The sequence below is a fragment of the Seriola dumerili genome, unplaced genomic scaffold, assembly GCF_002260705.1.
Source record: "Seriola dumerili isolate Sdu_G_001 unplaced genomic scaffold, Sdu_1.0 BDQW01000109.1, whole genome shotgun sequence".
Lineage (NCBI taxonomy): Eukaryota > Metazoa > Chordata > Actinopteri > Carangiformes > Carangidae > Seriola > Seriola dumerili.
Genome location: NW_019174364.1, coordinates 973,182 through 1,000,071, shown reverse-complemented (window position 1 = coordinate 1,000,071; position 26,890 = coordinate 973,182). Strand labels below are relative to the sequence as shown.

The following is a 26,890-nucleotide window of genomic DNA, read 5'->3' as shown; positions in this document are numbered from 1 at the left end:
GTCACATCAGACTGTGTGATGGGGATGGGTGTTTTGGTATTTTATTGATCAAAATGAGTAATGGAGAAAAAATCATTAATGAAAACAATAGTTGGTTGCAGCCCTAATTTCAATTTTAATAAGGTCAGTCAGAATCTTATTATAATCATAATAAAAGCAATAATGTATCTGCATTTTACACTTGCCAACCACGGCTGCTGATGTCTCGTGTCCACTTTAATCAAACCGGCTTTCATTCTTTTTTCTGAGTATGACTAATGTGCAGCATTGGGGGCAGGGATTATATTTTATACAGCAATAATAATAAAAAAAGAATGACAGGAGCCCTGCAGATTAATTGGATAGTCTATCCATACATTATGAAGACACACTAACTGTCTCCAACTAGACAATTCTCCTATTCTCCTATGTCAGTCCTAGGACTATGTCGGTCAGAAATTATGGATCATCTTGTCTTGTGACACCAGGATTAAGGCTGAACAAATGATAACTGTAGATGATTAACATTTTGTCTGCGCAATTTAAGATGCTGCTTTGGACGACAAACAAGATTACATAGACTATGTGAGGACATGTAGGTTCCTCTGTAATTAACAAGTACACCCCGCACTGGAGAGAAACAACTCTATGTGAGATGTTGTATCAAGCCAGATCACAGATACAACTTTGCCTCTTATGAGGCATAATCCCTTACACGATGCTTCCTTCAAACATAAAATCCTGCAGATCCACACACAGAAAATTTCTGTGCTGCATCATTTGCATTTCTGTAGCTATGTCTGTGACAACATGACTGCCCTGTGTACCATTTATCAAGTCACACTACTGGATTATTCAAATATGAGGCAAATATGAATCAATGTGATCCTGACTTTGATTGCTGCTTTCAAAGTAAGTCAAACCTGTGGGAAAAAGATGCTGTTAGTATTCTGACAAATCAGATCTTAGCTTTCCCTCTTGGTTATATACAGACAGAGGAGATGTTTAATTTGTGAAGCTGTGATATGTTACGCGCTGCTACACAGATTGTGGGCGAGGGGGTATTTCGCCTGCTGCTTTTTCAGCTGTCACCCTCTTTTGAATCCACTTTCATATCCATACCGTCGATAAACACCTTCATTCTTCAATACAAGTGTTGCGAAAATATCTGCTACTTAATGAGAGAGACAAAACATTTTTCAGCACAGGCTTTCAAAACGCTGATTGGCATATTTTATTGTTAACTCAAAGCTTTGACTTTGACACCAACTGCGAAGCTCCTTTTATCGTCGAAGGATGCCTTTTTTTTTCAGGCAGAACACCATTTAAAGATCTTACATAATAATGCAAATGATTTCAGTGTCATACTTCAGCTCTCCATTTGCTGTCGCTCTCTTTTGTCCAGATGAAAAGCGTGGTTCATGAACATAATAAGCTTGAGCAGTTCAATCTCAGTCATCTGTATCTACATGTTCATCGTTCAAATATAGTCTCGCTAAATGACTCTCCTGATTTCTTTCAAGGAATCGAGGAGAAAGAGGGTGACATAAGAGAGTTTATGCACGCTCTGATTTTTAAAACCATGAAGTCCACAAACATGTTAGCCGTTTCTGAAGATGTCTACTGCACGTACACCAGTTGGAGTGTGTTCCTATTCATTTTTTAATGTTGCTAATTTTACTCCAATGATGTCAGTTTCACCTCTCTCTCTCTCTCTCTCTCTCTCTCTCTCCCTTCTCTCAGTTCCTTCCTCTGGTTTCCATCCTCATATCTGAGCGTTATCTGCCCATTATCCACCAGCTCAAATGTCACATTTACCTGAATCATTGTAACACATCATATTATCATATTCATCCACAGAACAAATGTATCGACAGTCATCAGTAAAGATTAAGTAAATATTTCCATGTGTGACCTTGTATGTATGACAGCTTGCTCAGCTCTTCCATTGATCTGTAATGTTTATTTTCTGTTTTTCTGGTGTCTGAACTGAGGCATTATAAAGCCTTCACAATCCAATGATTACTAACTTTTATTCACATTTTTAATTTATATTGTCCTTTCAACATTCTCTCTCTTTTACCAACACAAACGGCAATTTAGAGGCGATAACACTTATCCCACCACTCACTATCACTATCAAAAGTCTGCTCCAAAGACACCACGTCGTCGTTAAGTGCAATCATTTTTACATTCGTCTAAAGGCTATTATTATGTTGCTTGTTTTCTTTTATTAGAAAAGAAAATGAAATAAAACCCAGTGCATGTAAAACCAGCTCACAGTGGGACACCAAAATTCCTTTGCTCAGCAATAACCACCAAAGATGCTAACTTCAGCCAAGTATCACTAATTTTAATTCAAATTTCAGTCTAATTCTCATTCATATCACAAAGCCTGCTGCGCAGTTCACAGCTGCTCTCACTCAGAGTATCAACAGTATAATGTATAGTATTTGAATGCTGAGCCCAGAGGCGCTCTATTAAACAAACCTGCTGGCAGATGTGTTGATAGGGCATTGGACTTTGTAATTGATAAAAAAAAATCCTCTAATTGAGAGGGGGATTGAGAGAATTTGAAAAGTACAAACACTGTGATTTATAAAACGCATATGTGTTAGATTTATCATTTTTCATTTAAGCAGTTTGATTGATGTTTGATTTTATTTGACTTCATGAGAGCTTTTATTTATGATTCAAATCTTCATTAAACAAGAATAGTTGACTAGACTAAGCAAGTCCAGGGTCAGTGGTGCTTTAAGCTAACTGCTAATGTCAGCAAGCTAAACTGTTCAGTGCTAACATTAAAATACTGATGTTTAGTAGCTACATTGTTTGCCATGCTCACTGTTTTTAGGGTTAGACACAAACCAAAGTTCTGGCCTACTCAAATTCTGACCTGAAGATGGCACTAGAGATCACCAAAATTATTACAATTCATCTTGCAGGGAACATAAATGGATGTACCAAATTTCATAACAATCCATGCAGAAGGTGCTGAGATATTTCACACAAAACCCCAAATGTGGAGCTCATAGTGGCGCTGGAGGAAAAGTCAGGGGATCTAAGCAGACACTGAGATATTTCACTGGGTGAGTGAAAACTTGATGTGAAATGAAAAGTCAAGGAATCATCAAAGTCAGCAGGCTTCATACTCTGGAGACCGTGAATGTCATTTCATAGCAATCCATCAAATATTTGTTGTGATGTTTCCGTCTGGACAGAAATGGCAGGCTGACTGGAAGATTCAACAATCAAAAGATTGAAGAAAGATATAGGAAAATGTCATGAAATGTCTTTCTAAATTTCAAATTTTCTTATTGCTGTCTTGTCCTTACCGTCTGAATTATCCTTTAAGCTTAATTACTCTGTACACACAGTTTATTATAAAGCAGCTTATTGCCATTAAACGAAGGAGGAGTTTTCCCTGCAGGACAATTCACAATGATGCCATAATTACACCAACACTGTCTATATCTGCCAATAACCCCAATAATTTACTTATGTCATATTCTGAGGGAGGGGACCATGAGTGTAAAGACAACCAAACACATGCCACCAGTTAAATATGCACATACACTCCCACCATCATTTTAACAGCAGCGGCCTTCATGCTGCTGCTGTAAGTGAAGACATCTGAAGGAGAAAATATTTCCCTCGCCCCTCAAAAGGAAGCGACTGACTGTTACTGTGCTATTGTGTTACCCTTTCACAAGGTTATAGCAATACATTTCAAGAAGCAGCAGTGGAGCTTGCATACTCTGCAGCCTGGTCTGTTTCTCTGTGATAGCCCATCACCGCTGTTTGTGTGCCAGAGCTTCTAATAACGGATTATCATGGAGCTGCTCCACATGTTTTTCTGAGGCCTTTAAGTCTTTTCAGTACAGAAATTGCTTCATCATATTTCTGTGACTAATCTATAATAGCCAAAATTGTAATAGGCTACATATTAAATTGCGTAGCCAACGCTATGAGGAATTTCCTTAATAGATTATTGTACATGGACATCTGAGGAGCCCACATTCGCAGGAGGTACATGGCTGAGAGGAATGTACAGTAAAAAAAAAAAAAAAAAAAAAAAATGTTGAATATTCTCTCTTCATTAATGTATTATATGATAAATTATTTCTTCATAACCACACAGGGAGGAAATGGAGTTAAATGACAGTGAAATGACGAATCCTGCACAATGTCATGACACTATATGTGCACATAACTGCCAGAAAATAATCACCTTACATTTAATTGCTCCCTGTTGTTAAATGTTTCTGTGTAATTAATCATCATCTTTCAGTGACATAAACATCAAACCAATTAAATGTGGTTAAAAAAAAACAACACTTTTATTTTGCTGTCATTTAATGTTGTACAATGTGTGTAATTTTTTCCTGGAGAGATTGGTTTATTCCAAAAAGTGCTAATTTGGATCTAATGGAAATCTAGAGGCAGGCTGTTGGCAGACAGACACATTTTGATTTTAAGGTCTGACAGCAAGCACCGGATTGTTTGTCCAGATATTCACTCACCCACAGCAGAGGATTGTGGCTGCCTGCACAACCAGATATGAAAGTGCATTACTAAGCAGGCATTTGACTATCAGTAACCCATGCTGAACGGGACTACAACAAACAAATAGATAGGAAACCTTATTTGTGCCTCCCACATGCACTTGTGCATGAGTCAGCAGAAAATTCAGACCATATGGCTTAAATTGTGTCCAGAGGAAGACAAACTGTCTGCAGGTTAAAAAAAAACAAAAAAAACAACAACAACACTCACAAGAGCAATTTCCATAGTGTCGTTTACAATGTTTCCTTGCATGAGTGATACATGATTAGCCTTAGATTAACTGAGCTGGATGAATCTTCTGCAGCTATAGGTCCACTGAACCACACTGAACGCAACCCATGCCTTGTGAGAGAAGCTCCAAGAAACCAATACTACTGTCTCACTGAGCCATATGATGATCAATGTTTTCACAATGTGAAAGCAGCCCTACACAAAACATGCCCATCATTACATAATTGCATTAATTTAACAAATGACAGCCAACTCGTGTGGCAGTCTTGGAGTGCAAACATTAGATGGTTTATTTCTGCTGTGACAGTCAAATGCACAAAACAAGGACAATAAACTGGGGCCCTTGTCTTGGCAAACGATCAATTCAGCATTCCTTTAGTACAGTAATGCCTGTGCATGGTGACTTTGACAGTAAGGACATCATGACCCAAAACTGGCTCCACCATCAATGAAGCAACACAGCAGCAGCGTGAAACCAGGATGTGGGCCTTGTCCCTTACAGTAACTTACATAAATCTCAAAAGCTGGACCTTCTGTCAATTATTTCTTCTGAAAATTGCATTAAAATTAAATAAAATGTGTGAACACAGAAAAATGCTCATGCAATTAATTAACTATCACCCACTGAGAGGAGCCTGGCTCATCTGCAGAGGCGAGAGGCTATTAAGCAACCCTCCTCAAGAGGTCTGTGCCCAAAAGTCACCTTGGGAGGCCAAATTGACGGGATAAGTGATGGCGCAAACGGGTTGGGATTGGGTATCCGCCAGGAAGGCAGGACATAGAGCAACATACAGCTGCATATCAAATGGGAAGCAGGACTTTTTTGGGGAGGAGATGTGGGCCAACAAGGACAATGACACCGTCCTGTTTTAAATCGCCATCCACCATCTCCTGAACGCCCTTTCAGTTAATGGGCTTGCTGGGCTCTGGGATTGATCTCACTTGTGAGCTTGAGTAGTAGAGGAACATGGACTGCACTCAGGCTGCAGCTCTGCAGTAGGGCTACCATGTGTCCTTTCACTATCCGGAGCTCGAAGCGCCTTTATGTGCTCCTGTCATGCTCCGAGGATTTCAACATTTTGCGTCAAAAACAAACAGTGGTGTCACTGGGACTGTGCTGAATCCGTGCGCTATCGGATAGGCCTAGTGGCCAAAACCCCTCTGTGTTCTAGCTTATGTAGGTCATCAAAGAGAACATCTGAGATATGAAAGGGGGCATTTCGTCAGCATGTGGTGATTAATTATGCCTTTGCACTGAGGGCCCTTACCTTCTGCTGTCGCCTTGCCATATCTGTGGGCTGTTTTGCATTGAATGGATAAGCGATGCATCGCATCACAAAAACATACAACTGCAGCTTCTTTTTACGCTCCTCTTCCTCCCTCTGCAGCTTCTCCAGATCCTCTTTCTCCTCGCTGGCGGCTGACGGGCTCGGGCTGGTCGGACGGGCGCTGCTGCGGCTGCTGCTGGGCGCTAGTCCACCCGAGCTCTCGCTGGTCCTGCTTGGAGAGATGCGGGATCCGGCCTGAGGTGCCATCGCCTCTTTGCTTTCCTCCTCCACTATCCCATCAGATTCTTCCTCGCTGGACGACGGATCTAACATCTTGCTCTAGAGGTGATGCGCCCCTACAGATAACCTAACCTACTGAGTGAGGGGTTTTTTGTCGTCCCCTGATGATGGTTGTGCCGTTGTCGTATCCGTGCCTACAGATATAATGTGGATGAATATAGGAATGTGTCAAGACAGGGATAGGCCCTGGTTGTAGTCGCTCGCTGAGAGATGTCAGCGGTACGAGTGGTGCTGGAGGAGGTTTAGTCTGCTTCACACTGAGCTTTCTCCGCCTGCGCCGAGCACTCGTCGATGCTTACGTATTTTCTGTATTTTATTGGCCAGTCACTGCTGCGGATGTGAGAGGGGGAGGTGAGAAGGCGGAGCGGTGGGGATGGGGCAAGGGGAGTGTATTGTACAGATGAGAGGAAGGAGAGCGGATTTTTTTTATTTATTTATTTTTTGGTTAAAGCGGGCGATGGCCTCTCCCTGCCTGCCAGGCCGGGACGCAGGCGCCAGGAGCTGGCCGTGGTCCTGAACACAGAGTCCATAGGAGCAGGGAGTGAAGAATGCGTGGCTCGTCCTTTACTGTAGCTCATCATATCATCTCCTGCGGTGGTAGTACACCTAAGATGGCTGCCACAGGATTTCTCTGATATTGTCACTGAAATGGGGAACATATTACTCAGTTTGTGTGCAGTGCACGGGACGCAGATTAGTAGGTGTAAAGATTTCAGAATGGCTGCCCGAGCCGCCCCGCGCCGTGTGTGCTGTTGGAGGGTGGGGTGTAGCCGTAAAGACTCAGCTGCTCGCTCTCAGCCTGTAGGCTCGAGAAATTGATTGTTGCAGCATGTGCTGGTATCCATTGTCAGGAAACTGGATCAGGCTGCAGTCACACAAGCTCTTCATCTAACAAATACAGATTTATTATTCAAGCTAGAAATGATCAGCTGTTGGAGTAAATCTCAGACTGTATCTGGCCAAATGCAAATGTCCAACATGCAGTGTAAAACAAAATCCTGTGGTTTTGTGCAGTGACTCCTGATTTGATCTAAATATGATGAATTACATTTAAATATGATAAAACACTGATGCTGTGATTTATATATGATAGCATGCTATGATTTGCTATGTACTGTAAAACAAAGTGGTCACATGACCTTTGAAAGCCTTCCAGTGCAGCCTGCAAATAATGGGTTCCTCATAATCTAACACTACCCTACAAACAGACCACGCTATGACATATGGTTTTTCTCCACATTTTGTGTGTATCTGTTTGTGAGAACAACAATGTGCAGCATTTTTATTCAACCACATTATACAATTTTCAATCCTCTAAAACGTTTCCGAACATTAAGATAAGTACTATAAACAATGTATTTTGCTTTGGCCATAACAATATCTAAAGATTTTGCTAATCCAAAACACAGAAGGCAGATTAAGAATGCATTATGGCAGAGTAAATGCAAAAGCTACTATTTTGCTATTGCTATTTTGAGTTGTTACACAAAGACAGCAGCCGGACGTCTTTTCAAAAATAATACCTAGCAGGACAGTAGACCTGTCACACCTACAGTATCTCACCCTCCGGCCCCTGACCAGGGTGACCTTGTTGGCTTACCTCTACTGACTTAATTAAACTGACAGGCAAATCACTGTTGGCCTGAATGAATTGATGTGGCAGAGATATGCTACCACAGACCTTCACTGATGCAGAATCACATGATTGAGGACCATATAAATAAATATATAAGGGTACATGTATATGGATACGTATGAGAAAAATCTAAAAAACTACCTAACAATCTTCTGCCTATCTAATGCTCAGAGTACTGAGACACTATAGGAGATGATTAGTTGATAATTACACAGTAACTCCCCCTGCTGATGAGTTGGAACAAGTAAACATAATTTGTGCAACAGAAATATTATTTTTCTTATTTCCCATCTTGTTTATTATTCACCCAACCCTTCAGATTTATCTTGCAACTCCTGTGTGAGTCTGCACCTCAGATTTGGAGCCATTCCTCTATTGCCTTTTAACCTAATGACCTGTCTGTGAATATAGATACGGGTGAGATCAATTAATCAATTATTGGCATCGGTCCATCTCAAAATTTTAACATAATCCACAGCCTGTATTTTCTCTACAACATAGAATGGTGGTCAGTTGCTTCAGTTTGTCATATTTTCTCTGTTCAGTTCGGGAAGTAAATTCATAGGGAACATGTGTAGGGTCTAACTGTCTATTATTTTGTTTAGGTGTTGAGCAAGTATCACTGTCCAGTAAAAAGTCCACCAATGATTTGTTTAAATCTTCAGAAATGCTGTCTTTTAAAAATATGCACTATTCTAAAAGAAACCATCTCAGAACTTTTACCTTCAGGATAGGGTTATTTATTTCCTCTGCAAAACTCATCTTTTCCACTCATACCACCCCTCTGACCCTGCATTGTGCTCACCTCCCCCCACCATCAGACTTCTTACAGTAGCATCAGACCCATGACGGGTCTTTATACTGTGAGCTCAGCATGCGGGATCATGAGGATGAGCAGGCCTGCATATTTCACCTCCGAGATTAAATTGAATCTGACAGCTGGACTGACTAGCTGCTACTCCAGATGTTCCTTATGCGTCTGACCAGCAAATTCCCTGCAGGTTACCATGCTTTCAAGGACTCCTTGGCTCCGATTTTGCTCTAGAGGCTCTCCTGTTGCCCTGACTTGGCATTTAATAGTCCCTTCTTTAGTTTTGACTCACATGGCTTGCAGAGTCTCAGCATGAGGTTTGCCTTTATTCCCCATAGATCTCATCTGGTTACGTTCTCAACGGGCCACCTCCAGTTCTCGATGGGTGAGGGAGTTAGCAGACTGACACCCCTCAGTTCTCCGCGACTGCACACTCCTGAGATCCCTTGGAGAAGTCTCGCACTAACCTCAGCAACAGAACTCTCCAAACCTTTTAAACATTAATAATTGACAGATGTTCTCTGCCTCGTTCCTCTACTTCAACTGGAGTGTGTACACATTAAATGTTGATGTTCTTCAGGGTATGACAACACAAAGGCCAGTGTGGAGAAAATCACAAGTTCTGCCTTGTGACAACTGATGGAATTTTGTTTGGTTTTGCTTTAAGGAGACAAGTATTGCTTTATTTTGTGGTGAATTCCCATTGTTACATTAATGTTCACAAGGTTCAGAAAACAATCTGACTATAACGTCTACTTAGTAGCTGTTCCAGACCTTTTGATCATGTCACACAATCCTCATCAAGAGATGAAGGTGATGTGATGTTTAAAAGCTCCATAATAGTTGCTAAATGGACCTAAGGGAGGGATTGTTTTCTCTACTCCTGTTACCAAGGTCAAAAATGATCTTTGAATCTTTGTATTTAAGTCAACAGATATTTTGGCCACTTGGGGACAACAAGAACAAGCTTGTATCATCACCTTTAAAGTTGATATGGCAAACTTGTTAGGAAATCATTTTCTATTTACACAGACAGCAAATATGGAGCAAAATTAGCATTAATTCAGAGTCTTGTTTGGGCTCACCAGACAAACATAAGTCCAATACTCACTGTCCTTTTTGGTGTCCCACCAGCTCCTGAGAGAAATATCTGATCTATCTTGTTTTGGGTTAAAATAAGTGCTTCATGAAGGTGAAGGTAACATTGTGGTTTGGGTTCAAATGGCTTTGTCATCATGGTTGCAATTACAAACATGTGGTTAAGGTTAGGGAACAGTTAATGGTCATGCTTTAAAAAAAACTAAAGGTGTCCTGCTGTGGCTGGGAATTATGCTAATGAGGGTGGTCAGTGTGAACCAAACTGTATGGCAGTGTGGTAGCCATGTGATTCACTGTTGATATAAACATATTAATTATAGCCACTTTAAAGTGCTTTTTAACATCTACAGTTTCATGACATCTAAACAAACTCCATCTGCTGATGAAGATCATGCGATATAATTGAAAGCTTCTGAACAGCTACTAAGATCATTAAAGGTTTCCACGGTCAAGAATGAAATCTGAGCCTCAATTTTCACACAGTTTAAGGTGATATCCCTTTAATAAAAGGTCATGTGATGTTTAGTCACATGACCTTTAATTAAAGGGCCACTTATTGTATAAGCAACTTTGTAAGCAATGTCAACACAACGAGCTATGGCATAAATTCCCTGTTGAAGAGGAGGTTCAACCTGGAGAAAGTAAAGTGATTGTTTACTATGTGTTAAGCTTGTTAAAATATTCTGCTATCCCAGCTATTTGACTACCATCAGCAGAGATTAGATGAATCATTTGAACTTCCCTTGACCCTAACCTAGATATTCATTATTAATTGCAGTCATGATCTATGGGGACCAGTCTGACTTTATCGCTTTACCTCACATCTGGTGCCACTCTGAGCATCTTTTTAACAGTCTCTTCATTCATTCTGTTGTCAAGTGGTTTTTATATTGAAATGTTTAAACCACACACCACAGAGCAATTTAAAACTAGAATACAAGAACCACGGTCAAAGGAAAATGTGAAATCTTAATAACCACACACATAGAACCAACAAATGAACACTAGAGCCGTGTGTTGAGCTTTTATGTGTCTGTGAGTCTCTTGCACGCTGTCATGTGTTTGTCTTTGGAGAGTTGACACAGACAGCATATGTAAAGCACACAAGACAGTGCAGCCCAGCTGAAACATCACTGCACGATGGTTTATTCCTGACTACCCTCCGTCTTCTTCTCATCATCCTATAAATCCTTTCTGCCTCTCTATGTATACTGTATACAGAGCATGTTTATTTTATTCAGTATGTATTCTTAAAGAGTGACAGAGTGTAAGTGAGATGCAGGAAAATGTGTGATTATTTTTGTGGTAACAGATTTAGCTCGTGCACCTCAGTTTGTATCATTCCTGTTTTTTGACATTAGCTTGGTGTTTAGTCACCGGCCATAAGCTCTAAGTTTAACTGCGTTTTAAAAACAGTTTAAAGAAGTGTTTGTCAGAGGGAAAGTGATGCACGCACACACACAGACATACACGCACAGAGAGGCTCAGAGCTTCTCTGGCGTTAGCTGAGGAGCTCTTTGAAATATTTAAATGCTTGGAGCGTTTTTAATGTGAGATTGATGGAATAGGGTCAGTGTCAGCATTGCTGCTACTATAGTCGTCTCAGAGAGGGCTTCACACCCAGCAAATACTATAGCCTAAGATGACACTCAACACTTTCACCAGGGATGTGTTTACATCCTGGCATTTTCAGACATGTGTTGTAACAGTATAAATATATATCTAAATATATAAATATATAAATATATATATGTACTGTATATATACAAATTCTATAAAAATTATCATTCTGTACAAATCCTTTTACATAACATGGTCTCCCTTTTTTTCCCCAACTGGTAAAAAATAGAAAACATAATTCAGATATTTTTCATGCTCCATCTTTAAAATTAATCCTGCAGTAGATTTGAGATGGCATCCCAGCGGGTCCAAAGGAACACATTTACTCTTTTGGTTTATCTGTTTCAGATTTCTTCAGAAATTCATTGTTTCTTGCTGTGCTTTACTTTCTTTACTTACTCTATAAAACCTGTTCACCTTTATTTTATCTTATTTGCACAATTCAAGATTCCTTTTCATAATTTCAGGTTGCACTGGAATGATCAGCCTTTTAAACAAACATGCCGTATGTTGCATCCACTCGGCCTCACTTATGATTTCCAGTGGGTGTGCATCTCTGCATGTTTCCGATTAGCTGTGAACCAAAGGTGGTTTTCTGTGAGAAAAATATAAAAACTATATCATATCTGGTGGGCAGTACATTTCTTTAATGCGTGCTGTATGTGTTTTTGCTTAGTGACAGGTGGAGGCCTCCACAGTTGAAAACCATCAGATTTATGCTTCTCTCTTCCTCCCACAGTTTTCAGGGTAGAGAGGGAACATGATGCCAGAAAAAGAGTCATTAATAATGCAGCGAGAGGCTGGAGCCTCACCACTTTAACATGACGAAAAAACCCTACAGCTGTTAGACCAGTACAGTGTTCTCTTCGGCTGGAGTACACGATTCATCCAATCAGTGGGCGCATCAGTCGATAGATTGCTGTGTACTTAGCTTATTCTACATATGGCAGACACGTTTGTCAAATGGATTTTGCAGAGAAAAGAAAGATCAAATGCAGTGAGAAAGTAAGAGCTGCTCATCACTGCAGCGTCACGGATTTTCTTCTCAATCAGCACGGCTAAGTACTGCCCTCTTTTGGCTGAGTAATCAAAGAGCATTTCAAGTAATTGTTTTGTTGTGTTTGAATAACCAACGCTGCAAACACAGTGAATGTTTGGCTACATTGCTAATAAGATTAAAGTCTCAGCCAGAGCCAGATGGAAAAACTAATTACTATTATATATTTTTTAATTTTATAAAAGTGACAGAATAATTATACACCAAAAAGTCTTGACAGAAAGTGCAACACAGAAATTAATCTGGTATGCACAAACACACGACCATAACCTGTTAGAGGCTTGGGGCAAGACCCTACCTACTGACCCCCTATCTACAGATCGATTACATACATGCGTCACCTCCAGGTTTCCATTCAGTCTAACAATGCAGGATATCAGAATACAGTTGATGTGAGAGAATACAGTTTCTGCATTAATGTCATTATCAAATTTCTGCTAACAATAACATTTGGTCAGTGATGGCCGACCACAACAAAATTTTTTGTGCCACAGCCCTCTGGCCTCACGTCAGAACTGGAATCACAAGTAATTGGTGCATTATTATCCAGTGCAACCAGCGCTCCTTTTGCTCGAATGATGCTTATTTTGTGCACTATGTGTACCACGTGAGATACTATAGATAGTAAAGCTCTTTAAATCCAGGGCCCCTCTAAAAGTCATAGCTACCAAATTACCTAATGGCATACCTTAATTGAAATTGTGTTCTGGTGATGCAATTTCCCTAACAAGTTTTTAAACAATCACATTATCTAAACCCACTGACATGCAGTGGACCTGGGGCTTATGGGACCCCAGCAGTGACCTGCATTGCCTGGTTGGTAATCCAGCCTTGCATAAGTCCACAAGGCTGTGTCTCAAATCAAGATTTTACATACAAAACATCCGTATGTGAAATCTTAAGCTTAACAACAACTTTTACTTGTAATTGGGTTTTGATCTCAATACATATTCCATCTTTGCTGTGGAGTGTTGTTGTCATATGGGAGCACAAAGACTGACGAGTTCTAAGCAACAACTTTTACTTGTTGATAAGTAGTGATTCAACACTGAAGTACAGAACTACAGAATATTCTCTGTTAGCTCAGAGGATTCACCAACGTTCTGCATATTACCTGTGAGGTAAAATCCTTATTTTTCTACAACCTCACTTGCTGACTGTAAATATAACGGCACTGCTCTCTGCTGATACCCAGTTATACCCTCCCCTCAAAACAACAGTAAACAGCTTTCACACCAGAGAGCCTTGCTGAAAGATGGAGCTGGATTTTGCAAAATGTTTTATTCTAAATCAGTTGTGTTTTATCTGCCTCATTCAAAAGCAGTAATTGGATGGGTATTTCGAAACTAACTTGAATGAAGCTAAGGCTGTTTTGCTCAACTGAGAATTACAAAGGAATATTCTTATCTTTGACCAAACTCATATCATCTAGACTGCTGCATCAATGGCCGTTTTCACACCCTTTCAATGTTCCTGTTGTCAGCCCGTGGCTTGTACAAAATGGGTTTCTGTCTTCATGTTCCTGCATTGGGTATACATTTTGCCATCAACAAACCTGCCACAGGGAATGGGGCAATCAAAGTCATTTTCTTTTTTAAAATCACTTCTCAGGACAGACTTGTCATGATTGTCAAGACATTATTTTTCATATTTTTAATCCTAAATTGGCTGCTACCCTTGTTGTTGAATTACTTTTAAGATGGCCCATTTACTGCTGTATATATCCCATTAATTTAAAAGGTGTATTAAGATATTTCTTTAACTTGTAGTCTTGTCAATGCCAAACCTATGGCAGCTTTGAGTTAAAGTCTTCCCCATAGCCATATGGATGATTAATGGTTCTAAAGTTCCTACTGCTTTTAAACTCGTGTAGGTGTCGGGTAATTGTCAGGAGAGTGTAAAACACTTTGACACATAACAGTACGTGTTTCTTCACTCAGTGTTTTGTGGAATGGAATTCATAGGAGCTCTATCCCTTTTCATTTGTACCCTTGCATTACCTCAGCCAAAGAGGTTATATTTCCCCCCATGTTTCTTGGTTTACTTGTTTGTTTATTTGTGAGGATTATTCAAAAAGTACTGAACCAATTTGTACCAAACTGGGTGGAAGGATGGGGCATGGGATAAGGAAGAACGCATTCAAAGGAATGGATCCAGGAATATTTTTTTTACCACTTTCCTTGAAACCATTTTTGCACCATTTTTTAAAACATTTTTGTCAATTTTGCAAAAAATAATGTATGACTCAAACATATTTATGGTGCTGAGAACTATGACTTCTTTGGTGGAAGTGCTCTACTTTGTGCCATTTTAGTTAATTACTGCTTTTATCCCTTTTTAAAACCTACGTTAAACCATTGCATGCTCTGCTGAGTCTCTCAAAGCAAAATTATAAACTTTGTTTTTAAATATGTTGGTAACTTAACATTCAGTGCACAGCACCATAATGTATAATCCAGTGGTTGATTACAGTTCATTCATTTGATTCATTAAAACTTCCATATAAAAAAGAAAAGATGTTCAAACCATCACCAGGTATAAAATGCCTCTTATTTTGTCAATAAGAAATCAATTCAGCCTGAAAAATTAGGATTTTATGAATCTGAGAGTTTCTCTCTCTGAATAAAATTTTTGGATTTAAGAACTCTTTTATCCAAAAAAACACAATTGTGAAGATTGTGTGAAGATGAATTATTTTTCTGATGCACAAAATGAGACTAGCCTGTGGTGTTGCTTGCTAAATTTTATTGCTAAAATCCAAGCTGCACTTATATACATTAAAAATATATTATTTATTTCATTCAGTAATGTATATACCCCTAACTTTATTTTTCTTTAAGAATAAATCTGTAATAGACATATATGACCAAAAGGGGTCAGCAGAATCCTTTTATACCAGTTCAAATGGTCTATGAATCATCATGAATGGATCTTTAGAAAATAAAACATAATTAAAGTATCTACTAGTGATTACAATCCAAATTCATATGAAATGTACACTCTTTTATTATATTTCATTACACTGAGCTGCATATTTTTAAATCAATCAATAATTAAATCAAAATCAATCAAAGCCATCACAACAGAGAATGTTGGTTTGTAGAGACGACTAAATCTTACTACACAGATATGAGGCTATAAGCCTCATTATTTGAAAACATATATACATATTTATGGCTGGCTCACTGCAAGGATCTTTGGCACCCATAAGTAACCTGCTTTGCTCTACAACTACTTTTTATTTTTATTCCAACACATATGCAAACTCTGAAACCTTATTAAAGACATTCAAAATGTATATCTGTTGTCAGAGTCAGCTGATACAAAAACAGGGAGTTACAATCCATGTAATTATCAGACCTCAGTATGATATTGCAATATATTTCAATTATGTTTATGTCTGTTTATATTGATGCAACTTGCCTATGAACCACAGTCTGACATATCTACATCCATATCAATGACAAAAATGAATCATAATGTCTAATATGTTGTTAACTTAAAACTACTAAGGACAATAATGATAGTACATGGTGAAGAAAGTCATTTTTGTACTGGAGCATAAGAGCATTTTGGGTTACACGTTAGTTACCATGGCAACACGGTCTTTGGTAAGGAAATGGCTTGCTTAGATATATATTAAAATAAATTCCATTAATTACCTTACATTATCATACACCCACAAAACCATTTATGAGTTCAGGAAAACAGAGAAGTGATTTATTTATGCTAAATAGTTTCCCCACCGACCTCTCTGCATTTTACAGCCCACAGCAAGCCATGTCAAGAGCAGGCAGTTTCCCATATTTCTGTGATTATGATGAACCCTGAAGTTCCCCTGTATGAAAATATCAAAATTCACAAAATCAGATCAGCCTAAAATAGCACAATACAGCACATGTAAGTTCAAAGGATTGTGGTATTAAGATCAACTCTGTGAAACCACCACTTAAGTGTTGGGCTAGGGGAATGATTAATGTGCTGAAAATTAAGTCCCAGATATTTCCATTTGTTTCATCTTCCCAATGTAGCCTTATATAGAAGATGATATTTTGAGATCAATATTGTCATGGTCCTACAACAACAATTATGTAGCCACGAAAAGAATGAATGTGCTATTCAGTACAATAGAAATATAAACAATAATGCTGTACATTTTTACCTGATGTAGGTATTTACAGTTTGTTGCAGTGTTTGCCAATAAATGTAGAGTTAGAGAAAATCTCAGACTCCTCCTTAGGGAAGATATCTCCTGTCAGCCCTCCCCCTTTTGTTGGAAGAGTCACTCTCTTCTCTTTCCTGTCGACATCAGTGGCTTTTCAGCCTAGAGACAAAAGCTGTCGACCCTGTGTGGACTTGGACTTGAGCCCTGTGATTTTTTAAATGTGTATGGTTATATTTGCTCCGGTAAGTTTTAATTTTCTAGTCTCATTATTCTTTTTTAATGGATCCTGCTTAATTTCCTTTGTGATGTGTGTTCCATTGTATGAAATACAATGTAAAGTGTGATCTTAATGGTGCTTCTCATTCATTTAATCATTTTATGATTTGCTGAGAGAAAGAGGACTGCATGAAATGTCTGGTTTAGCCACTGTTGCAGTTTGTCGATGCTACATGTGGCACGTTTAAAAGTTTTTAAAAGAGCTATTAATAATATAGTTGACACAGTAAATATCTCATTCTTAAAATGAAGATTGTGAAAGTGAGTAATATTCTGATTTTATTGTATAAGAGACATAAAGACAAAAAGATAGAAAGACTTTAGAGTTGTATATTGAATCTCACTGTACTGCTGTGGCCACCCTCCAGTGCACAGTAAGCAGCTCTGTTAGTTGTCTTCCGACTTTTAAATTATTCAGGTTTTGCTTTCAAACCAATTATAAATCTTAATAATCTGTCCTGTAATTTATTGATGTCTATGTATTATGCAGAAAACCACCTACAGAACTGATACTGGATTAAGCCAACGGATTAATTATCAGTTGATGGTGATCAATAACAGATTTCTGTTTGTTTGTTTGTTTTTATAGATTTTTGCCATCTGTGCTTTTGCAACATGTGGAGGATACAATGGTCATCTCCAGGTTAAAGTGGACTGTGCAGACAGGAGGCAGAGTAACCGCAGCATCAGCATTGACTTTGGTTATCCTTTCAGGTAAAGTAGTTGTTTGACATTATATTCACCTCTTGTTTCAAATGCTGAAACCTTTGCAACAGCAAATCCAGTAAAAAGTCCCATGATATAAATTAATTTGTTTTTTTCTTTGATCTTGTTGGATAATTAACTTTTCTGGAATATTTAATACCTAAAGAACAAATATTAATTATAAAATGAGTATGTTTTTATGTAGTAATTTAATCTTTGACACTTTGATTAATAGAATTTTATATGACTGACAAGGAGTGAAGATTTTATTAGACTTTATTAACTGTGCTTTCAACCTAACCAGACATGTCCCCAGTAATCATCTGTGTGAATTTCAGGAAAGTGGTCAGGCAGAAAAAAGAAGATTTAAAAACTGCACAGTTCTACTTCATCATGTTGTCAGGCTCGGTAGAGGGGAGCTATTCTCTCTTGAAGCTCATCCAATTTAAGATCAGGAAGCTGGACAGCTGAGTGGGAAAATGGCCCAATTTCAGATCCAAGAATATATAATGTTTCACTGCATCATCAGACGAAACCGTACCTGGAGTCCTTTCAGTCAAGACTTAACCTCAGGTGGTCTCTTGTGATATTACAGCAATTTACCACTACATCTTTCTTTGCAGTATGTACATGTAACTGCCTAGAGATCCATTGATAAGCTGATGAGCTACAGAAATAGTGTCTTGTTTCATTTTTACTCCTGCAGACCTGCATGTACTGCACGACAATCTCAGATGTACAAACACAGCTTTCTGGAGGATGATAAAACAAAGACTAGAATAGAGAAGACTCTGTTTGTCAGATTTGTTGCTATTTTAAGTGAAGCTTGTACTTCTTTCTACAGGGCTAAAATAGAAAATATTTATTTTCAGTATCCACAGCGGAAATACAGAATGCATTCATCCATAATAATTAAATTTTTATTTCTTATCTTATATATTTTCTTCTCTTCTCTTCTCTTCTCTTATCTTATTTCAGTTGGACATTTCTCATCAAATACACAAAAATAAAAACACTGAGCAAAAGAAAGGTGTTTCTAGATTTGACTCAACAACAGAAAAATATAAACACAAATGATCAATGATCAAAGTTGGCTGGATAGTAACTTTGGTTCATCCAAATGAAATGGTCATGATTACCACTTCAGTTGAATGATTAATGGTGTGCTGTGGATGTGGTTGTGGTAGTGAGCTCAATGGTATTGTAGTGCAGCAGTGTGATCGACCACCCCCATGCTCCATGCTCCAGAGTGTGTGAGTGATGGCCAAGTGTCTAATTAACAGTTCAGCTGGCTTGACACTGGTGTTTGTTTGTTCAGTGGAAACTACTCTATAGATGTAATTACAATTGTAGCGACCACAGTTCAGTGTTTTATATGTTTTCAGTACAGTGCAGTATGGGCTTAGACTTTGTGTATTTTAACTGTATTTAGATACATGTCTGGCAGTTTTGCTTCATTTATTGCAATAATATTACAAGGCACAATCAAATTTATGCTCAACTGTGGCAAAACAATGTCCATTGTCACAGTCTTCTTCAACCAGTTGCCATCGTCACTTAGAATGTATTTCTTACATTTATTGCCAGGTCTCCTATAATGGCTGGGGGCATGATCAACATAACCTAGTAAAGATCTGCCCCCAAATACAGGACGCACAAAAAACAGTATACACTCCTGGTGCCTATCATATAACCTGCATACTAGTTAAGCATTTTAATGCACCTTTCCACTGCTTTAATTTAATAAATTCAACAATATAATCATAATCTATTTTAAACACTTTGTTTGTGTTTGAAATAGTTACAAGAAGTGCTGAGTTTGTATTAACTGTCTAAGGCACTAACTTTAACGGGACAAACAGCAGCAAATCAAAACAAGGCTTCCTACTAAAGTATGACTATAAACATACAGAGGGAATTACAAATAAAGGCCTGCTTATAACAAAAGCCTCAAACAAAGGTCTGCTACCTTCTGCAATTAAGGTACATAAAGGCCCTGGCCACTGTTTAAGGAAATACAGTACTATTATGTAACATTCACAAAAACCCTTATTAATGACACTGGTGGCTGTTAAGTGAACTGCATTCAGCATCTGGTTGCTCGCGCTCCGTTGATAAGTGAAAGCAAGCATCCTGGGCTTCAGACAACACAGTGATGCATCATACATGAGACTGAATATGATTGACTGGCATCCTGCTGATAGATCAGGCAACTAAAGTCACTGTTTCAGGTAGTTTAGCTATAAAACATATTTGAGACTATAGACTATTTTTGACTCTCCACTGGCACAGCACTAAACAAAGTGTTGAGATATGTTTGGCTAGACTATAGTTTGACTTACGTTATGTTTTTTTGAAATAGGATTAATCATTATCAGCTACACCATGACCAAACCCTCCACATGTGCCGGGTCTGAAACTTTTGTAGCATGTCATTCCCTCTGCCCTCATTTCCTGTTATCCATCTACTGTTGCGAGAATAAACTGTACATTAATAAATGAAATTAAATAAAATAAAGAAATGATCTAACACCAAGACTGAAACAAAATAAATTTAAAAAATCCCACCACCACCTCAGTGCTTTATCAATCACAAAACAATAAAAGGATCATGAAAACCTCAACGTCTGTATGATGAAATGAGCTCATGTTCACCAAAATAGATTTGACCCTGGTCCTCTCATAGTGACAATCCCTCCTGCCACTGTCTTATAGCAAGTTGAGAACTTTTTACAGTCCAGATGTTGTTATGCTTCCTTTTACAAAGCCAAGTTGCAGAACTGCTCGTCTTTCTTCAGTGGCAGCTTCTTTGTGAGTCTGTCCCTTTGTATGCCACGCCAAATTCACAGAGGTCTCATGGGAAAGCATTTTTAGCTTCAACCGTACTTCTTTTAGCCACAAGATTACTTTATAAAAGTGCTCTGAAAGTACCAGTGTACAATGGGCAGTTAAAGTGACGTGTTTCCTTGTCAATCTCCTCACATGTCAGTTCACAACCTGTTTGTTTTTTTTCCAGTCACTGTAAACTTCCTCTCTCTGTCTTGTAGATTACAACAAGTGCATTTCAAAGCTCCTTTGTGCGACGCGAAAAGAGAAGAGATTCTTTTCCTGGATGGCGACTTTTCTTCAGCTGCTCAGTTTTTTGTGACTGTGGGTGTTTTTGCTTTCCTCTACTCTCTATTGGCAACCATTGTCTATGTCTTCTACCAGAACAAGTACTTGAAGAACAACAGAGGCCCACTTGTGGTGAGTGAGTTTGTACCTCCAACTTTTAGTGTTTGTCCTTTGTTTTAATTAGGTACAATAAAGTGTGATAGTCTTGCGTTTGCATGACATGACTGTGACTGATTATTCTATCCTGTGTGTGACTTTCTCCCTTTATATCTCTTTTCTATTCTCCTGTCCTGAGCAGGATTTTGTAGTTACAGTCATCTTCTCCTTCATGTGGCTGGCCAGCAGTTGTTGTTGGGCCAAAACTCTCTCTGATATCAAGACAGCCACGAACCCAACACAGGTGCTGCTGCTCATCTCAGCCTGCAGAGCTCAGGAAATCAAATGTACAGCTACCCAGGAGCCCCTCTGGTCACGTCTTAATACGTCTGCGGTAGGTATTCAGTCAACAAATGAAAACACAAAACTGGATAAAACAAGTTATTTATTCCTGCTCCTCTTCTGTCTCCAGGTTTTTGGTTTTGTTAACGTAGTCCTCTGGGTCGGAAATATTTGGTTTGTCTTCAAAGAGACAGGCTGGTACAAGACAGGTCAGAGATACCCGACCAGGAGTGCTTCTGGGAAGCGGTCTAGTGAAATGCGACAGCGGCTCTACAGCGAGAGCAGTTTCGACCAGCCAGAGGAGAGTTATGGTCCACAAACCTCCAGACAAAACAGTTTCAATCAGTCAAAGGGCGGTCAGCAGGTCCACAGGCAAGCTAGCCTCAACCAGTCACAAGCGGGCTTCAGTTTACCACAGACATATCTTGGTAAACCGGTAATTTGTGAGAGGGAGAATAAAGTGACTTCTCAAGGGCCGATGATATTTGTCAATGAGATGTGATTTTGTGGTGGTTTTTCTTGGACCTCAGCAATCTTCAGGTTTTAAAGCTGCACTTCTCATAACTGAAACTAAATTAGATGCCCAATTTGACTGTTTGAGGTACCACAGAAACCCTCTAAATAGGTGAATTAGCCTAGCTAATTGCACATGGAGATTCTGAGAGTTTCACTCAATGGTGTTTGCAACAAGACATGTATACAGATAAACTCTGATCCGTGTCAGTAACAGTTCAGTCTAGCACAGACACAAATCAAATGGACATCCTACATTCAATCCAACCTGAAGAAAAAAAAAAATCTTCATATACCACCATTTGGGGGGTGCATCCGTGGGACCGTTGCTAGGTCCACCTGGTTATAGTACAAAGAAGGATTATATTTTCAATTTCAATGTTTTCTTCAATTTACCTCCTTCCTAAGCCAAGGTCGTTGATGTTACTAAACTGACTGTTTGGCGCCATGGCATTATGTTTTTCAAAACCTTGCTCATCCTGGTGCTTTTTAAGTATCCCAAGAGAGCCACTGCTTATTTATCACATCATTTAGTTTTAACGACTTCAAACAAACTTAATCAAACTTTACCTTTAGTGGGTGCATTGTTTAGCCTCAACCAGAAAGCCGGACCACTCTCTGGCATTTGAGGTGTTAGACTTCAGCTGGCACCAAAACGGACCAGCTGTTCCCAGAGATGAAACCCCCATATGTCATATATGCTTAGTCATCAACTGTCCCATAGTTGTCATTTTGGAACTTACACATGCACAAGTGATTTTTTTTTCTTTTTCCTTTACAAAATATGTATTATGACTAAATATTATGGTGATAACATATTCCTACTTCCCATCTGCACACTGTCTGTCTGGCGAGTCTCGTCCTGATATAAGAGCTCAGATTTAGCACGTCCTTGATAAGATTCTGAGAGAATTTGATTTGCTTTTTTCTTTTCATTTTTGAAGTTGGTCTTTGGCAATAAGCAAATATTGCTTTGGACCGTTTGCTCTGAACATCTCAGTGTTCACTTGAGAGTTACAGTGTGTGGTCAGTGTGGTCAAAACAATACAACAAAGAGGTAAAAAATGAAATAAAAATAAGTTGACGTAATGTTTGATTTGTTTGCACCTTGTGTGTTTAGTGCTAGTCCACCATGGTTTTGCCATTAGACATGATGTCCTCAATTCATGTCCTTATCAATAAGGACATGAATTATTCCAAGGATGAAAACCATTATAGATCAGTATTTATCAATATACAACATCTGTGTAATAAATATAATACTTACACTGGAACAATGTTAAATTAATTTCCAATGACATTACTTTCCGTACGTACAGAATAAATGCAACACACCCTGAGAAATAACTGTACCTACTTGAGTTTACCTACAGGTTGCTTGGATAATGTTTCTTGACAACATATTCCCATTTTTAACCCGAGAAAAACATGAAATTTGAATTTCAATGAACAAAGGACCACTGATCTCGTTGCTTTAGCTTGAATTTAGGGCTTCTGCCTGTCAATACTGAACTAATTTCATTTAATTTATTTTACAAGTTAAACTTTTTACCTGTAAATGGAAGAGTTTTACCCTTTTCCTTATCTTGTGAAATGTTTTTTTATGAAAAAGCATTACATATTTTGTTCCATTCTATATGTTTGATGGGAAAATGTGTGCAGTACAAGTGCTGAAACATATCTGATGAATGTGCCAGATTTCTCTCTATAAATATTTAATGTTTGATTGTATCTTTAATTCCCTTTGTCATCATTGGTGGTTTTTCGTGATATTAAAACCAATGTGTCCTTTCTTTTTAAAATGAATATTGGTTTCAAATGGACAATTGGTGCCGTTTCAGTGGAACTTAAAATATGTTATTTGTTTTTGTATTTATTTTGTATGCTTTCTTGTAGGTACGTGTATAGTCACATTTTATTATACTTGTGTTAAAGCAGAAGAATTCTATGTTCCATACTAAACACACTAAGATGCATAATTTGGATGTGGAATATGTTGACGTGCTTTTGTTGCATATATTCCATCTCGCTCTTGTCACAGTCCTCTGCACTACACTGATCATTAAAACTATAATTTCACAAATGAATATCATTTCTATAAAATTCATAAAATGCGGTTAAAACTCAGCGCAGTGACTGTTACCAGCTGATGAGGAGCTGATAAGTTCATTTAAGGTATCAAATTTCGTTTGTTGTTTTACTTGAAGGGTGCCTCAAGTCTTGCTCGGGAAACTTCTTCACTGATACTCCGGTTTTCAGTAACTGATATCAAAGTGAACATATCCACTGTGGAGCAGTTGTTACCATGGTTTTTCTTATATGATGAGAGCTGTGAGAATCTCTTCTTCTACATGAGAGAAGAAACAGAGCAGAGGAGACTGACAGTGAGGAAATACTAAAAAAGAAATGTAGAAATACTAAAAAAGAAATGTAGGAAGTCTGTATAGGGAATCACTAATGATTATTCACTGTAATGGAGATACCAGCGCAGACATTAAAGCATGTTTCACACTGTGTATCAGGATTATCTCAACTGCAAAGGCCAAAGGGATAATCCCTCGGGGTGTTAGTTTCATCCTGTCTAAGAGAATTATCATGAGACTAATACCTAAAACCTCTTACCATGCTATACAACTTGAAGAGTTTGAAATCTGCTGATGACAATGAGTTAGATTTGTGCACATACAGGCTTCAAGTTGTTTAATAAAAAATATCAGTAATGTTAACACTAAATTGAGTAATTCATAATACATGAATTAAAGCTGTTGAAGGAACAGTTGTGGCCCTTTAAACAAATCATTACCTCATTTAGGTAATGTCTAATTGTTAAATATCAGCCAATTCCTAACTTTACCACAGGCAATGTAAATATTTCATTTAATAAAAACCATGTCCATGATGTTTAGTCGTAATGACTGTCAATAAACCATCTGTTAGGCATTCATTTAAAGGGACACTCCACCAACTTTTACACATGATGTTCAGTTCACAAGGAGAACTACCACCAGTATCTGATTAGCAAAAATAATATGGCAACACACTACCATATATGACACCTAATACATGTTTGTCTGAAAGAGGAATCTCCTTATTGTCTCTTTCTCTCCCTGAAGGATAGATTTTAACCAGCATGATAAGCTAGTATTGGCTAATTTCCACAAAGCCATAATTTATTCATTCATTTATTTTTAGCTGGTGGTTACTGGCACTGGTTAATGTGTCATAACACCACAACAACAACAACGTTGATAATAACACTAAATACAAATATCAATACAGTATCTCATCAGTAAAGCTTATCCACTGCAGATTGCAGCCAGCAGAACTGTTGCCCTCCTCAAGGCTTCCTCACAGCCTGGAAATATATCCAGTGCATGCCAAGTTTGTTATTAAGACCTCTGTATGCGGCTCCTCCCATCTGATCCGAGCAATTAGAACAAAGAGAGGCGACTCTTGTCTCTGCCGGCCCCCTGACAGAGACACTAAGCACATGCAGGTGTCCAGAGCAGGCTCTTTGAAGAAAATTACAGTGTGTGTGCCCACAGCATGACAATTAGGGTCAGGTTATCAGCAGGAAATAAAGGGCTACATCATGGGATAGATGGCCTATTGGGTATGGAAGAAGGGTGTATTTATATGTAATTAATCCCCTCTGAGCTGTAACATGTTATATAGTGGTGTGTAACAAATATCGCCGGTTATGTCTGTATGCCCTGCACAACATGAAAATGCTGTGACTTTTCTCTACATATGGTGCACAGTGTGGAACATGTTGGATTTCTTTGTAAACACCAGCAGGGGGCGTCATTCACCTGTCTTATTAGCTGTAAGCTTTCCAGCAGAGGATCCTGCTGGTTTAAATGTCTTATATGTCTTATATATGCTTATTAGGATTCTTACTTTTCACATATGCCACAGTTTAAACTTTTGCAGTTTACAGTTTATAGTATTGGAGCAGGGATTATGTGTAAGTTTCTATTTTGTTACATTTGCAAATGGTCTGAAACCACATAGTATGACATGGTGCCCTGCAGATATAATGTCAGAGTTGTCAATAATGTCTCTGGCCTCAAAGGGGTTGTATAACATCACACTAAATATATCACACATGAGTCGTCTATGCTCTACAGGATTCCCACAGCTGATCTGCTAAATAGTTATCAGTGTCACATGAACCTCCCTTCTTCACTTGTTCTCTTTAACTGTGAGATGAGAAAGAACATAATTCACTGCAAAACACAAAGGCACTTTCGAACCAGATTTCACATTTTAATAATACACACGATTCTCAGAAGTATGTAGTCTGTGGAGGTGTGCTCATTACCATGCCATATAAAATAGTTAATTATTTAGACAATTACTTTATCTGGAATGTGGGCAACTTCAGATGAGGTCAACTTAACATTTAGGCTTTTGTGAATAAAAGACATAGCGTTTTTGCATTTCTAAAATAGTGCTGTAAGTCATATTGACTGTGACGATGCTCACTCATCATGGACATAAGATCTGTAGAATATATTTAGATTAATTTTCATGTTCATGTAAATATATATTTTCAGTGGGTGTAAAGTCAGAAGATCTTTACCCAGAGATGAACTTTCTGTGAAATTATTTTCAACCACACAGATAATGTGCTGTCCCAGGTTAACCTTTCTAAATGACTGCGAGGTTCAATACAGGCTGTCCTCTTTACACAAGATGAAAATAATTTCAGCCACTTATCAAAGAAATGTGATACAAATACCAAGCTTTTCATAACATTTAACCCTGCATGGGTCACTTTCTCACTTTCATATTTCAGGAAGTCCCAAATCTAACATTTAGTGTGAAACGAGTGCTGTAAATCTGCCAGGACTCTGGAGCAGCAGCTCTGCCCTCTGCTCCTGTTGCCGCTTTAGAGGATTCACACAGGATTACACAATGAGGGATTATAGTGTGATATGCAGGTCTGCTCAGAGGTGGCTCTGTGATAGACACATACAGAAACAGCTTTGAGTATTTACACAAAGGGTGTTTCTCTGAAGCCTAAGAGGGAGGTAATGAGAATATCATGAATAGCTGACCCTTGGGTGTTTCAACTTCTCTTTCTGTTTATGGATTTTAATCAAATCCA

The 26,890-nt window shown here is 38.5% G+C and overlaps 2 protein-coding genes across 13 annotated transcripts in view; one reads left to right on the top strand and one right to left on the bottom strand.

The window, feature by feature from the left end:
* The window catches only part of LOC111222851 (calcium-dependent secretion activator 1-like), a 66,877-nt gene extending 60,293 nt beyond the window's left edge, over window positions 1-6,584 (bottom strand). For all 12 annotated transcript variants that reach the window (XM_022746717.1, XM_022746726.1, XM_022746724.1 and 9 more), the window contains exon 1: window positions 6,045-6,584. In XM_022746717.1, coding sequence (XP_022602438.1) covers window positions 6,045-6,377 — 333 coding nt within the window. In that variant the 5' untranslated portion in view covers window positions 6,378-6,584. The remainder of the gene's footprint in view (window positions 1-6,044) is intronic.
* Window positions 6,585-16,949: 10,365 nt separating this feature from the next.
* Window positions 16,950-21,946, top strand: LOC111222852 (synaptoporin-like). Its single transcript, XM_022746730.1, has 5 exons — window positions 16,950-16,973; window positions 17,597-17,721; window positions 20,760-20,958; window positions 21,125-21,316; window positions 21,395-21,946. The coding sequence occupies exons 1-5, from the start codon at window positions 16,950-16,952 to the stop codon at window positions 21,764-21,766; spliced, it is 912 nt and encodes a 303-aa protein (XP_022602451.1). The 3' UTR covers window positions 21,767-21,946.
* The last annotated feature ends 4,944 nt before the right edge of the window (window positions 21,947-26,890 follow it).

Coding starts and splice junctions, on each gene's coding strand:
- LOC111222852 (XM_022746730.1), top strand. CDS start 16,950: ATGTGTATGGTTATATTTGCTCCG. Junction 16,974..17,596: donor GTATGGTTATATTTGCTCCG/GTAAGTTTTAAT, acceptor TTGTTTTTATAG/ATTTTTGCCATCTGTGCTTT. Junction 20,959..21,124: donor ACAACAGAGGCCCACTTGTG/GTGAGTGAGTTT, acceptor TGTCCTGAGCAG/GATTTTGTAGTTACAGTCAT.